The sequence below is a fragment of the Anabrus simplex genome, chromosome 2, assembly GCF_040414725.1.
Source record: "Anabrus simplex isolate iqAnaSimp1 chromosome 2, ASM4041472v1, whole genome shotgun sequence".
In the NCBI taxonomy this organism is placed as follows: domain Eukaryota; kingdom Metazoa; phylum Arthropoda; class Insecta; order Orthoptera; family Tettigoniidae; genus Anabrus; species Anabrus simplex.
The window spans coordinates 20,227,615-20,244,022 of NC_090266.1; the positions used below are offsets into that span (position 1 = coordinate 20,227,615).

Below are 16,408 nucleotides of genomic sequence, written 5' to 3' on the forward strand. Positions count from 1 at the left end.
AGATGCGAAGGTGTATTCAAAGTCGAAGTCTGATCGGGCCAGATATTTCATTCACGTCAATTGTAACGGCATGCATCTCTATAGCAGCTGTGTTGCTTACATAGCGTAACTAGATACACCGTCAGCAGATTCCTAAAACCTCGTGGCTATGAGTAGAAGATTGTTCTCAAGTCAGAAGTCAGAAGAGTAAAAACCCAGTTAAACACTCGAATCCCTAATTAAAGAAAGTTAAAAACTATAATTAATGCCAGACTCAGCTTGAGGTCCTCTAGCCGCCAATACCACGCTCGAAAGTTAAGAGCCCCTAGCACCCCTTTTTAGTCGTTTCTGACAGCAGTATTCCATCACCCTCCTACCTATGTTACATCACTCTACCGAGAGTCACAAGTTAGGAAGGGCATCCGGTTAGGAGGATAGAACCTCGAATTAGGGTAATACGTAAAAAATTCCTACCACAGCCTCCGCCGGTTTAGTGCCATAAGGGCCCATGTATACGCATGCTTCTACTTACTTGTGTTAGGCCACTCACTTTTATCTATCCCATCCGACCTTCGTCGGTTAACACTTGTTCTTTTCCGACCCAACACTAGTAGGTTTGCGAGGGCTAAGGAGTCTTTATTTTTCACACCTTTCGTAGCCCTTGTCTTTCTTTGGCTGATACCTTGCGCGGTCGCTCAACTCCCCGAGACCTATGGTTGCTTTTCAGCTTTACGCCTCAATGAATAAAGCATATACATCAAGTCTTACACCATCTCCCTAGAACCATGTCAAGTCCTGGGAGGTTAACGAGTGGTCAGCTCAACGTTAGGCCTGCAGGGGCATCGAACATGAAGTGTACGTATGGATTTTATTCTGTATTCAGGAATTCTGATAATACCCGAAATCCTGCAGAGCTAAATTCCGGCACCAAATTATTTTTTACGTATTATATTAGTATTAAGTATGAAGAGAGGTTGGGTCTTCCTGCGTAATTATACCTAAGTTGCGAACTTGTAGAAAAATGAACTTTGTCAGCTTGCACGTGATATGTGCTTTCTAGGCTCTCCGTTTTTAGAACTTCAAAGATGCTTCCCAATATTACGCCCCCTTTTGTATTACACCTTACACAATATCCCTAGTCCTATGTGTAGCCGTAAGCTTCCACCTATCTCAGCATCAAAGTCCCTGGATCATGTCTCATCTTGTCTAGTTTTGGTTGAGCGTAGGATCGAATCTCAAACTTGAGACTGTAACACCCTTGTAAAGTTAAGCCTAGCGTCATATGCATGGGTAACCTAGCACACTTAATCACGTCGGCAGTTAGGTCTTAAGAGGTTAACGCGTGGGCCAGGCGGGGGCGAGGTACTGGTCATCCTCTCAGTTGTATCCCCCGACCCAGAGTCTGTAGCTCTAAGGACACTGCCCTTACGGCGGTAGAGGTGGGATCCCTCGCTGAGTCCGATGGGAAAAACCGACCCTGGAGGGTAAAGAGATAAAGAAGAAGAAGAAATTAGGGAATGCCTCTATAAGTGTCTGTGTATATCTATTTACCCCTGTGTCCTAGCACAGCTCTCCTCTGAGTTAGCCCTCCCTTTTTAGTCACCCTTACGCAATATACCATTGATGCAATTCTACCCGTCCACCCCACCTCATAAAACGAGGATCTGAGCGGAGTGACGTCATCATAGTAGCAAGAGTTGTAGAAACAAGCTTTGAACTGTGTTCTCTCAAGTCAGGTGTCTTGCGTCATAACACACTGTCGTATTCCTTTACAACACCAGATCGGAAATCACAGCTTAGCTCCCAGTCATATTTTCTTTCTGCTGAGATGAGCATGTCTCCACATTTTCTGTAGCCAGTACACCTTCATCGTACACATATTTCAACCAGGGTGAGGATATTTGAATTGCACATAAGCTCTTCAGCTTTGAGTTTATGTCAACCCCACGTTCGAATCCTTGGAAGTGGCATTTACTCTGGTCAACCACACCTCGGAATAAAGTGTCCTACAAGAGTTGGTCGAGGGGGTTAGATAGACGACAGCTTAGCGCACAACATGTCTGAGTTCGCCAATGCAGACACAACAACAGCACAGGTTGCTCGGTTCGTACGTAAGGCAAGGGTGCCCCCCTGGAGAAGCTTTACTCTGCTATAACCCCACCGCATCAGAATGAAGTGTCCTACAAGAGTTAGCCAAGCAGGTTAAATAGACCACAGCTTAGAATACATCATGCTTAGACTCAGCTAAAGACCCGTAGTTTGCTAACCCATGCTCTCTCAAGTCAGGCGCCCCTTTTAGTAGCCTCTTTCGACAGTATTCCATCCTATTATCTGAAGGCGTCAGAGGTCGTAGCGCGTGGCTAGAAGTGGGTTGCGCGTGGCGGCCATTTGCGCATTAGCCGCTGCGCGAGCTCCCGGGAGTTAGTCCCATAAGAGCCCATGTATAGCCGCCATCTTGTGCATTAGCCCCTGCGCCAGCTCTGTCTTATTATCCCTACTCCCCAAGAAATAGCGAGAATACACTTTTGAAATATGCCTGGTACACCACCTCAAAAGTGTCAACGTAAGTCCTTAAGATATAGAGTAGTTGGACGATTTAAATCGACGTTCTTGAAAATGTGAATGCCAGTTAAGTCTAATCAGTTTCAGGATTATGAAACGTATCAGACACACAGGATAAACGGGGAGACTGATAAGTCAGAAAGCATTGTCAAATTGCTTGATCAGACTAATCTATACAGGAACAATGACACAAGCTACGTACGGAATTACCATTCCTCACTCTCGGAACTGATGAGAGGTCAAAGATTGAGAACTAAAACATTATTTTTCAACTTACCTTTCAGAATTGAACATAGCACGTTAATTCCAATTCTTGGGAAGCTATCAAAAATAACTCTGTTTCAGACTCATCATCTCTTTACGGCTGAAGCACCGTATCTACTCCGGACATTGGTTTCATGTTTATTACACTAACATTGAAACCGATTCCATTACCGTTTAGGAAATTATATTCTGAGAACTTATTTCTTCGATTTGAAATTCGTTATGAATTATATTACTGGTACCTGACACTTTTCTAATGAACTGTATTTTTTTCTGTGCAGATCTTGCTGTTTGGAACAAGAGCATAACTCAACGCTGGCGCCGTTTGCGGCGCCGTTGTTCATCGTTCACCACTCCGTCCAGCAACTCATCTCAACAGTGCGAGCACTTGCTGATTAACGACAACGGTGAGAGTGCTCAGGTCGTGGCATCTTCTTCACACAAGGATATGTCTCCTGCGCCGCACTCAGCTGAACGTCTCGAGCGTCCAAAGACCTCAGACTTGACCGATGAGGTGCAGCAGACTCCTCTCCGATCAAATAGTTCCCAAATCTTCCCTGAAATGCAGCAGATTCTACGTAGCAAGTTGAATCGTATCCATGCTGGTCTCCGTAAGAGGAGAGCATTGTCTGTTCACGAAGTGTCCTCCTCTGGAAGGCACCAGCCAACCTTCTACGTTCCTTCCCCTCTTTCTAAGTCTACCAGTCAATACTCCCAGGATGAAGATCAAGATGTCGAGGAGGAAGACTACGAAGATGATACAATCAGTAGTGGACCTGTGTCGTTACCACCTTTTGCCTTTAGGGATGTTATTGAGGGAAGGAGGCCACCAATTTTTCCTTCGGATATTCGACATAGGAAACTCTCCAGTACGTGTTCATCCGGTCGCGGTACATCGACACCAACAGAGGACATGGATAGACGAAGTACAGATAGTAATAGGTCAACTTCATCGTCATCATCCACGCATCATATCTATCACAGGGATAACTGTTCTCCTTCAAGAAGTGGTTCGACTGATGTTCGGTTGATCTCTGGCAGCCAATGGGATCATGGTTACCACAGTATTGAGCAAAGCCATGAGTTTGCTGAATCCGAAAGTGGAAGGACATGTGGAAGAGTATCACGCAAAGACTCTTTAAATAGCAGTCATCTCAAAAAACGCCAAGATCTTCGCTCAGATTGTCGTGATGACAGTGCCCCAACCACTAAAAGCAGCACAGGAGGTGTGTACGCCAAAAATACTTCCGGGAAGACCCAGTGTGTAAGTCGTTCGAGTAGGCGATGGTCAATTGCTGATACTTATGGGCAGGACGAGACAAATTCTCACCAGCCGTCAAACAAATTACGAAACTTTTTCATGATCGGTGGTAGTGTTTCCGGACCAGGGGGAAGAATCAATGGTCATATTTGCGAACATTCTGATTCAGGACCGAAATCTTTACCCTATTCCGGAGTGTCAGAACAGTTAGAGGTGGCAGAAGAAACTCCTCGAAAGGTAAATTTGAATAGTGATAAGTCTCGGTTCCAAAAGTCTTCCGGAAGCCTCGTGAAAGACCAGCTAGACGAAGATTTCCAGGAGAAGAAGCGTCAGCTGATTGAACAGCTCCAGCAAAGTTTGCGTAGTGGCAGGCCCAATGTGCTCAATAGAGCAGACCTTCCTAACACCCACCGGAGTAGCAACAACCTGACACAAAGGCAGGAAGTAGTGACGCGGCAGACGGACACCGACAAGGTATGTTTGATGACATCATTTGTCTTAGCACGCAGTGTTTTTATCTTGCTACTTACGAATACAGTGACTATTACGAGTCTTGACTCACTAGGAGACAGCCTGTTAGAGCCTGGCAATTCGAATATATTATTATTCACTAGAAGAATAAAGATGAAAATATCAGACTCTTCTTGTGATCAGAAAGTTCTTTCCATTGCATGACCTCCAAGGCTAAACTTTAAAGTACGTCATGAATACTTCGTAATTCTTGAGACGTATGAAACGGAATAGTTACCGGTACGGAATTAAAAGTGAATGGTGAATTTCCCGCATAATGTCTTGTTTTTAGATGTCTGTCTACCTTGTCCTGAATCGAAACACATCGTAAAGAGTATTTCTTTATTTTCTTTTTCTTTGCTAGTTGCTTTACGTCGCACCGACAGAGATAGGTCTTATAGCGACGATGGGACGGGAAAGGGCTAGGAAAGGGAAGGAAGTGGCCATGGCCTTAATTAAGGTACAGCCCCAGCATTTGCCTGGTGTGAAAATGGGAAACCACGGAAAACTATTTTCAGGGTTGCCGACAGTGGGGTTCGAACCTACTATCTCCCGAATACTGGATACTGGCCGCACTTAAGCGACTGTAGCTATCGACCTCGGTAAAGGGTATTTGTTCACATAAAAATAATAATAATAATAATAATAATAATAATAATAATAATAATAATAATAATCAAAGTGTTGTTAAAGTTTCATTTTCAAATCAAATCAAATCAAATCAAAATCTCTTTATTTGCAAATGAGGTGTCTACCTCGGTGGCAAATGGTACGCTAAAATGCGTTATTGTCAAGCACTAAATTTTAAATTAACAAGAGAAGAACATTTTTCTAGAATACAATAATATACAATTTACGCTAACAATTTTTTCTCAGCTCATCCTTAATAAATTTATGTATGTATGTTTAGTCCTCAGCCCGAAGGCTGGTTTGATCCTCAACAGCTCCGCCATCAGCTGTCATAGATGGCCTAGGCATTACTGAAGAGGCGTACTAGGGAAATGAGGAGTGAGGTAGTTTCCCGTTGCTTTCCTCACCGAGCCAAAAGTTGCTATTACATATCAGTCTGCCAAGCCCACTGAAATGCATGCAACAACCAACCCTATGAGCAATATTTTCACACCATTCATAGCAGGGACTGGCTGCAGAAGGAATGGCATTACTAGCATCACTCATACCTCAGTCACTTTCATTTTGTCAAAGCCAAGGATAAAGCTGAGACATATCAATGAAAGTAACAAGATTGCTCTAGCCCATACCAGAAGTCATAGTGCACTGTAAACACTAGGTCCCGCCAGCAAAGGCATAATAAATTTATATTGTTTATAAAATTCTACTTATAATATCTTCCATACTTACAAACATAGTCAACTCATATACAGTATGTGGAATTACTTCAAATGATACTATACAACTGGTATAATATTAAAATTTACATTGCATTAATTTACTTTTTTGGTTTTTTTTTTTTTTTTTTTTTTTACGCATTCTGGAATCTAAGTAGCATAACGACCTGCTGCGTCTTAACCAGAGCCCCTTTTGCCACCACTTTTCAGAGTTCCTGAAGGGCCTTCACAGCTACCGTAGCGGTCCCAGGGCCCTCGAAGTCCCCACTGTACTTCACCCCTACAGGCAGTCCCCTACTTTGGCTGTCCAACTCCTTAGACCAGGAGATGGAATTCATTTATTCACATATATATTTTATTTACATTAACCTGCACTGCTCGAATGCCCTCTAACATTTAATTTATTTTCTCTGTTGCTGTTTATTCTCTTCTTGAATATCTGTACAGATTTTGGAAAAGGATCAAACAGTATCCCTGGTAAACGGTTCCACTCCTTCACACCCTTCGAAATGAATAAAAATTTGCCCCAATCGCTTCTGCTAAAATTCCTTGTAATTTTATAATTGTGGTCAGTCCTGCCGATATAATTATTTTCCAACTGAAGTCTCTCACGGATATCTCCCCATGCTTCTTCTACTGTATAGGCCCTATATAATCCTACAAGTCTAGTTTTCTCCCTTCTCTTATTTAAAGTTTCCCACCCAAGTTCTTTAACATTTCTGATGCACTACTCCTTCTCCTGAAATCCCCTGTTACAAATCTTGCTGCTTTCCTCTGCACACTATCTATTTCTTTTATTAGGTATTCTTGGTGAGGATCCCAAACACTGTTTGCATATTCCAATAATGAACGAACCATACTTAAGTAACGTTTCTCTCTTAATTCTTTGTTACATCCTTTAACCAGCGAGTGGTCGCTATATGAGATTTTCTCTCACATTATTTTTTATTGGCATATTACTTCACAGTGATGAAAGGGAAGTGACTGTTCCCTCTTCTAGCTGAGTTTATAACTGTCGTGAGTAGAGTGATTCTCATTTGAAGGGTAAGCACCCCCTCCCCTTCCTATGTGCCCGTGCGCGCTGCGTGAGAGTTTCTCTCATCGCGCGACCAGTGGCGTAGGGGTTATGTTGAAGTGGAGCGGGAAACTTACTCCTGTTGTTCGCGTTAGTATTTGTATTATGAGCACTTCTTGTTTTTGAAAATGTTATTGTGTTCAGAAAACTTGCTTTTTACCTAAATATTACTAGATACAATGCATGTGTGAGATTTTACTTTTTACAATTTCAGGACGGAAGTTATTTTTATGTGCATTGCATATGTTATTTTAACTAGTAATTTGTGTCTTTAACAAACAGCTAATCATTTCATTTTATGTCCGGCTCCATCGCTAAATGGTCAGCATGCAGGCCTTTGGTCACAGGGTTCCCGGGTTCGATTCCTGGCAGAGTCGGGAATTTTAACAATAATTGGTTAATTTCACTGGCACGGCAGCTGGGTGTATAGTCGTGTTCATCATCATTTCATCCTCATCACGATGCGCAGGTCGCCTACGGGAGTTAAATCAAAAGACCTGCACCTGGCGAGCCGAACTTGTCCTCGGACACTCCCGGCACTAAAATCCATACGCCATTTCATTTTTATTTCATTTTTATCTAAGATTTATAAGGTAGAACTTGCGTTTCATTTCAGTAGTAAATTTCAGCCTTACGGCCCCACAGAACTGTGAAAAATGTCATATTTATTTGAATGTGAGAGAAAGTCTCACGCGCGACCACTCACGTTACATTTCGGCTAGCGACCACCCGCGGGTTGAGTAGCCTCATTATGACATGTAACGATCTGTATGCTTTCCCAACAATGTCATCAACTTGACCCTTCCAGTGCAAATTACTTTCAAATCTCACACCTAAGTATTTGCACTTGTCATCTTTCGAGGTAACTAGCTCATCCAAAGGATATTCAAATTCAGTTTTAAAGCTCCTGTTTGTAAATGTTGTAACAGTTGATTTGCCTCCATTAACCTTCATATTATTTTCTTCAACCCATTGTTGGATACTCTCACGGTCCCTTTGTAATTCTGAACAATCCTCAATGTTATTTATTTCCCTATAAACAATTATGTTCTGCATACAATCTTATTTTTGATGTTATATTGTTCCATAAATCATTTGTGTATATTAAGAAAAGTAACAGACCGATTATACTACCCTGTGCAATTCCCTTCCAAACTTTCTCTTCCTGTGAAATATTATTTCCTACTTTGACTTTCTGAACCCTTGAATTTAAAATGTTCTTATCCAACGTATAACCCGTACGTCCAATCCTATTCCCTCCAATTACTTTAATAATATTCCATTTTCCACTCTGTCCAAGGCTTTGGAAAGATCTATGGCTATGCAATCTAACTGGCCTCCTGAATCCAACTGATCTGATATGTCCTGCTGAAATCCCACCAGTTGTGCCTCACAAGAAAATTTCTTTCTAAATCCATACTGGCTCCTCATGAACCAATTTTTATCATTGCATATCCCTCTGATGTACTTTGCTATTAAACTCTCCAGTATTTTAAAAACTATACTGATCAGGCTGATTGGTCTGTAGTTCTCTGGTTTCCTTTTATCACCCTTTCCTTTATAAATTGGTATTATTATAGATTCCTTCCATTTTTTGGTATTACACTATTATTTATGACATAGTCAAAGAGAAATTTTAAATAAGGCACTATGTACCACCCCATTGTCTTTAATATCTCCCCAGTCATTTGATCACTTCCTCCTGCTTTTCCTTGCTGAAGCAGTTGGATTTCTCTGAAAATATCTTCATTTGTGAATGAGAAGCTTCTTGTTTCCCTATGTGTCCCTCCCTCTCTATCTTCTGTTACGATTTCCAACTCCTGACAATCTTCTACTGAATCTCTGAATTCCCTACTAAATAGATTTGCTTTCCCAGTATCTGTTAAATAGTGTTCACCCCCTTCTCCCACCATTGTAGGAATTTGGATTCCTTTTCCTTTTTGAGTCCTGATATATGAATACAGCTTTTTCCATTTCCCTTTGTGGTCATTACCCTCTTGAAGTATGCCATTCATATAATTCGCTTTTGCTTCCTTTTTCAGTCTATTCAGTTCTCTCATTAGCTGTTGTCTAATTTCTTTATTCTCCCTACCCTCTGTGATTTTCATGTTTACTATTCTACATTTTCGTTTTAATTTTCTTATTTCCCTTGTATAAGAAACAAGGTCTAAGGTCATTTTACAGGTACAAATCTCTTCTCTCCTTCCCAAATGATTCCTTTAAATTTAGCCCAATGTGTATCCACATTACTCCTTTCACTTATCCAACAACTGAATTGTAATTTAGGGTAAGTCCCAAATTCATCAACTTTAGTTTTTCTGTATAATTTCTTGTCTTGTGTGACCCTCTTATTAAGCATTTTTGGTACAAGTCCTACATCCATTATTACAGCCTTATGGTCACCTATTCCTTCAATTACCTCAGTTTCATCAACAATTTCCCATGGTTTAACCAAGAATACATCTAGCAAGTTATTGAGACGAGTTGGTTCTTGTACTACTTGTGTAAATCCTCCCTCCAGAATTAACTTATTTGCCAGTTTCTGTTCATGGGCTTCAATTGCAGCTCCATTCCATTCAACTTCAGGCAAGTTTAGATCTCCCCCAATTATTACCATATCATTAATATTGTTTTTATGATTATATTCCATTATTTTCTCAAATATTTCCATGTCTCTTCCCCCTCTTCCAGGCCTATATATTCCTATAATTCCTACCTCCTTCATATTATCACAAACTAATTTTATCCCTAATATTTCATCCCTTTCATCGGTAAACCATTCATGTGAACAATAAGTTTCATTCACCAGAATAAACAACCCCCTCCATTTAATCTCCTCGGTCTCTACGATAGACTGTATACCGTTCTGGAAATACTTCTCTATTACCAACCCCTTCTCTCAACCATGATTCCACTCCTATCACCACATCAGTCTCATAAGACATCCCCTCGTACATCATAGAGCTCATATATTGTCACTTGCAGTGACAAGTACAAGGAATCAGTTTCCCCATGTGAATTTTGTTTATAAGCTCTTCCACCAGTCTCCAAAACAAAAAACAACGTTCCATGACATGCCGAGAATGTTACAAGATCTGATATTAATAATTCCAGTAGAAACAGATGTGCTCTGGCTCAGTCATTTTAACATAATTCATGAAATAAAGAAGTGTTATTGGTCATTCATGATGTATTGTGAACATTGGCATAAAGATGGGCAGATTTAGCTTCATTGGTTGGATACTGTAATATCCAAAATGGACAAAATGTTTAGTAGGCAAGCTGTATATTAAATTTCAGCATGATGATTTTTTTATCATTTCCTCAAATTCAGCTCATAACAGTGTCAGATGTTAACACACCCTCCTAGTATTTACATGGTGTAGATAGAGATCATTTGCAAGCAGATCAAAAAACTGTTTACATTTTTGGCTTCAAAACTGAATGACAATGTATCGCCTTTAAAATATGTTCTTCAATCTTCTATTGGTTAAGAGGAATTGAAAAATACGTGTGTAAAAATATTGACTGTACCAATACCAACAGCCACTATTGATAGGCCCTTTAGTTCTAAGAACAGAATGACATCTCTAGTAAGAAACTGACTTCAAGATACAGTAGTTCACTGGATCATTGCATGATGATTTCTATTGAAGGAGAAGAGATTCCAAGTGAATTATTTTTATACAACATACAGAATACAGCATTATGCCACTAAAAGACAAAGGAGGGTATGTCGGCCCTGAATGAAGAATTCAACAACAGGTAATTCTTATTATACTTTATTTTATTCCATTCCATTTTGTTGGTTATTATTTATGTTGCAACGACACCCCTGAAAGTAAGCGGCAATCAATGGAATGGAGGCACACTTCATCCCCAGCAACGGTTAAGCCGAAACAAATCTTGACACCTCGAAAAATGATGTGCGCAGTGTTCTGGGACTGCAAAGGCATCTTACTCATTGATTTCTTACCGCGTGGTCAAACAATGAAAGCAGATGTTTATTGCGAGACACTTAGGAAATTGCGCCGCGCAATACAGAATAAGCGCCGAGGATTGCTGTCAAAAGGTGTTGTTTGCCTTCACGTAAACGCACGACCACACACTGCAAATGTGACGAGAAACCATCCTCCGTACAGCCCTGACCTCGCTCCTAGCGACTTTCATCTGTTCTTACATCTCAAGTCTTTCCTTGGCGGTCAACACTTCAACAGTGACGAAGAGCTGAAAGAAAATGTTCCCAACTGCTTGAAGACACAGGCGGCAAACTTGTGCCCCGCTATGACAAATGCATGCAAAATTTCGGCAGTTACGTGGAAAAGTAGTTTAAGAGTTGTAGAATTTTATGCAATAAATAATTTCTCTGTATCTGTACACAACTTAGTTTTATTACCAAACGGAACTTACTTTCTGGACGTACTTCGTATTATTACCACTTTGGTTTTCCACTAACATTTTAAATGAACTGTTTTAATTGGAATTTTAACGGAAGAACTTTTAATCTCCGACAAGATTATAGTTTTATCATTGACAGTGTTTCCATTAGCATCTTTATATATTGTATAATTTTTCCCATTTTTATGTCCCGATTTTCAATAACTGGCTAAACTTTTAGCTTCCACTTTTAATATTACTTGTACTCATGATGATTGCTTTTAGGCTGAAGATGCCCTTAATTGAGGGCGAAATATGTCCCATTTAACTGTGAGTCTATTTATGTAACCACTATAAGTGGAAATAAAATTATTGAATAGGTGGATTAAATTAAAACACCTTTATTGTTGTTGAACTGTAACTTTTCAATACGGACCAAAAATGACATTTATAACATGTAATAAGTGGTATCTTCCGAGCTGTCAGTGAAGAGATGGTGTGAGAGGCGAATAAGTTTGAGTGGTGTCTTTAAAAGTAGGAAAGATCACAATATGAAGATGAAGTTGGAATTCAAGAAGACAAATTGGGGCAAATATTCGTTTATAGAAAGGGGAGTTGGGGACTAGAATAACTTACCAAGGAAAATGTTCAGTAATTTTCCAATTTCTTTGCAATCAGTTAAGAGAAGGCTAGGAAAACAACAGATTGGGTTATCTGTCACCTGGGCGACTGCCCTAAATGCAGATCAGTAGTGATTGATTGATAGGCAGCTGTGTTTATGTTTTGTAGATCTAGAGAAAGCATATGCTAGGGTACCGAGGGAAAAGATGTTCGTCATACTGGGGGACTATGGAATTAAATGTAGATTATTAAAATCAATCAAAGGCATTTATGTTGACAATTGGGCTTCAGTGAGAGTTGATGTTAAAATGGAGTTCTTGGTTCATGGTACTTTCACCTTTGCTGTTCGTAGTTTACATAGATCATCTGCTGAAAGGTATATCATGGCAGGGAGGAATTCAGTTAGGTGAAAATGTAGTAAGCAGTCTGGCCTATGCTGACGACTTGGTCTTAGTGGCAGATTGTACCGAAAGCCTGCAGTCTAATATCGTGGAACATCAAAATAGGTGCAATGAGTATGGCATGAAAATTAGCCTCTCGAAGATTAATTGACGTCAGTAGGAAAGAAATTCAACAAAATTGAATGTCAGATCGGTGATACAAAGCTAGAACCGGTCGATAATTTCAAGTATTTAGGTTGTGTGTTCTCCCAGGATGGTAATATAGTAAGTGAGATTGAATCAAGGTGTAGTAAAGCTAATGCAGTGAGCTCGCAGTTGCGATCATCAGTATTCCAAAAGAAGGAAGTCAGCTCCATGACGGAACTATCTTTACATCGGTCTGTTTTCATACCAATTCTGCTTCACGGGAGCGAAAGTTGGGTGGACTCAGGATATCTTATTCATAAGTTAGATGTAACAGACATGAAATTAGCAAGAATTATTGCTGGTACAAACAAGTGGGAACAATGGCAGGAGGATACTCGGAATGAGGAGATAAAGGCTAAGTTAGGAATGAATTCAATGGATGAACCTGTACGCATAAACCGGCTTCGGTGGTGGGGTCATGTGAGGCAAATGGAGGGGATAGGTTACCTTAGAGAATAATGGACTCTGTTATGGAGGGTAAGAGAAGTAGAGGGAGACCAAGACGACGATGGTTAGACTCAGTTTCTAATGGTTTAAAGACAAGAGGTATAGAACTAAATGAGGCCACAGCACTAGTTGCAAATAGAGGATTGTGGCGACATTTAGTAAATTCACAGTGGTTTTCATACTGAATGATGAAAGTCATAACAGTCTTTAATAATGATATTGTATGTATGTATGTATGTATGTATGACCAATATCCAGCCGACTTTATGGCTAGGCTTGTGACTGGTGATGAGACATGCTCCATTACCATGAGTCACAAGCAAAACAACAATCGATGCAATGGAAGCATAGGGGCAGTCCACCGCTGAAGAAATGTTGAACAGTGCCATCAGTTGATAAGCGAATGGCAACAGTGTTCTGGGACACAAAGGGCATCATCCTCATTGACTGGCTGGAATTTGGGGCCACGATTAACAGTACAGCACATGTCGCAACCCTTAAGCGCTTACGTCATGCCATTCAAATTTAGCGGCCAGGAAAATGGGCTAAATGTGTGCTTCTGCAACATGGCCATACCTGGCCCCAACACTAGCTGAGAGACCACCACTGCCATTGATCAAATGGGATTTATGGTGCTGCCACACCCACCATACTCTCCTGACTTGGCACCAAATGATTATCACCTGTTCGTGAATATGAAGAAATCTCTGCGTGATCACCGTTTTATGGATTTTGCAGAAATGGACACAGCTGTCAAGGCATGGGTAAGCAGCACTCCGAAAAAATTACAGGAAGGGCAAGAGAGACTGACACATCGATGGCAAAAGTACATACAGTTACAAGGAGATTATGTTGACAAGGTGGACGTAACAACTGAATTGTAATGTACTTCATTTGTGTAGAAAAAATAAAGAATAAAACAAAATATTATGTCCTTCGTACAAATGTTGTACTATTCCTTTGCTTAATCAGGCATAAGCATGGTATTATACCATATCTAGAGAGAATTTAATGTAAATTATTAGGTGTATTCAAATTAGTGTGTGGTAGGGCATATCCCCATAAATTTCAGTTGCTTTTCTAGTTTCCAACTTTTGTATATTATTGTTAATTGTTTTTATAGGTAATTTCAATACTTCATTAGTATTAGTAACCTCCTCTACCTGGACATTATAGCTGTAGCAAACAATCTTAATATACTGCTGGCTCACATACACGCTCTCCTTATTCATTAATGATTCCTGGAATATCCTTCCTGTAACCTGTTTCTGCCTTAAAGTACCAATACATACACTTCCATTCACCGGGCGAGTTTTCCGTGTGGTTAGGAGCACGCAGCTGTGAGCTCACATCCGGGAGATAGTGAGTAGTATAATTGGACAGTTCTGCGGCACCTCCGCCGCCGCACGCCCCCGCCCGCCTCCTCCTCCGCCGCCGCCTCCGCCGCCGCCGCCCGCGGGAAATTTGAATTTTGGCGGGAAATTTGAATTTTGGCGCGAGATTTGAATTTGTAAACAAATTGACAGCTGTCATCGACAACAACGCAACGCTAACCTCACTGCTGCCATCTTGACGGGCCTAAACCTCACTAGTGCCAACTTAACCTAACTAGCATGAGGTAAACAAAGCCACGTGTTTTTTGACAGCCACGTGCTTTTTGACAGACAATAACGCATCGCTAACCTCAGTACTGCCATCTTGACGGGCCTAAACCTCAGTAGTGCCAACTTAACCTCACTAGCGCGAGGTAAACAAAGCCACGTGCTTTTTGACAGCCACGTGCTTTTTGACAGATTTGTAAACAAAGCCACGTGCTTTTTGACAGCTGTCATCGACAACAACGCATCGCAAACCTCAGTACTACCATCTTGACAGGCCTAAACCTCAGTAGTGCCAACTTAACCTAACTAGCATGAGGTAAACAGAGCCACGTGTTTTTTGACAGCCACGTGCTTTTTGACAGGTTTGTAAACAAAGCCACGTGCTTTTTGACAGACAACAACGCATCGCTAACCTCAGTACTGCCATCTTGACGGGCCTAAACCTCAGTAGTACCAACTTAACCTAACTAGCGCGAGATAAACAAAGCCACGTGCTTTTTGACAGCTACGTGCTTTTTTGACAGCTGTCATCCGCCATCTTTGAGCACCGTGCTGCCCTCTTTCGTCACCTGTCATCGGCAGTGCTGCCATCTTGACGGGCCTAAACCTTAGTGCTACCAACTTAACCTCACTAGCTCGAGATAAACAAATCCACGTGCTTTTTTACAGCCACGTGCTTTTTTGATAGCTGTCATCCGCCATCATTGAGCACAGTGCTGCCCTCTTTAGCTACTTACCTTTGAAATGTGGTGGCGGATAATTTGAAAAATGCTTTTCGACAAGCAGCCATCTTTAATCCAGAGAGAACAGTGCTACCCTCTATGTGGTGGCGGCAAATTGAAAAATTCCACGTGCTCTTGTTTGAAAACAAACTCACGTGCTTTTTTGACAGCTGTCATCTGCCATCTTTGAGCACAGTGCTGCCCTCTTTAGTTTGAAATGTGGTAGCGGTAAATTCCACGTGCTCTTGTTTGGAAACAAAGCCATGTGCTTTTTTGACAGCTGTCATCCGCCATCTTTAATCAACAGAGCACCGTGCTGCTATCATGCGGGCAATTTCATCACCTATCACCCGCCATCTTTAATCTACAGAACACCGTGCTGCCCTCTTTATGGCTACTACCTTAAGCATGTAGTAGCGGGCAATTTGAAAAGTTCTGTTAGCTATCATCCACCATCTTTAATCAAGAGAGCACCGTGCTGCCATCTTTAGTTGAAATATGGTGGCGGCAAATTCCACGTGCTCTTGTTTGGAAACAAAGCCATGTGCTTTTTTGACAGCTGTCATCCGCCATCTTTAATCAACAGAGCACCGTGCTGCTATCATGCGGGCAATTTCATCACCTATCACCCGCCATCTTTAATCTACAGAACACCGTGCTGTCCTCTTTACGGCTACTACCTTAAGCATGTAGTAGCGGGCAATTTGAAAAGTTCTGTTAGCTATCATCCACCATCTTTAATCAAGAGAGAACCGTGCTGCCATCTTTAGCTAGATACCTTTGAAATGTGGAGGCGGCAAATTGAAAAATTCCACGTGCTCTTGTTTGGAAACAAACTCACGTGCTTTTTTGACAGCTACCATCCGCCATCTTTAATCAACAGAGCATAGTGCTGCCCTCTTTAGTTTGAAATGTGGTGGCGGCAAATTCCACATGCTCTTGTTTGGTAAACATAGCCACGTGCTTTTTTGACAGTTATCATCCGCCATCTTTAATCCAGAGAGCACCGTGCTGCCCTCTTTATCGCAGTAGATGTAAATTCGTCACCTGTCATAC

The 16,408-nt window shown here is 41.2% G+C and overlaps 1 protein-coding gene across 4 annotated transcripts in view; it reads left to right on the plus strand.

The window, feature by feature from the left end:
- LOC136863886 (uncharacterized) overlaps positions 1-16,408 on the plus strand; it is a 381,085-nt gene that overhangs the window by 253,837 nt on the left and 110,840 nt on the right. For all 4 annotated transcript variants that reach the window (XM_067140277.2, XM_067140279.2, XM_067140281.2 and 1 more), the window contains exon 2: positions 3,087-4,540. In XM_067140277.2, the coding sequence (XP_066996378.2) occupies positions 3,087-4,540 (1,454 nt within the window). The remainder of the gene's footprint in view (positions 1-3,086; positions 4,541-16,408) is intronic.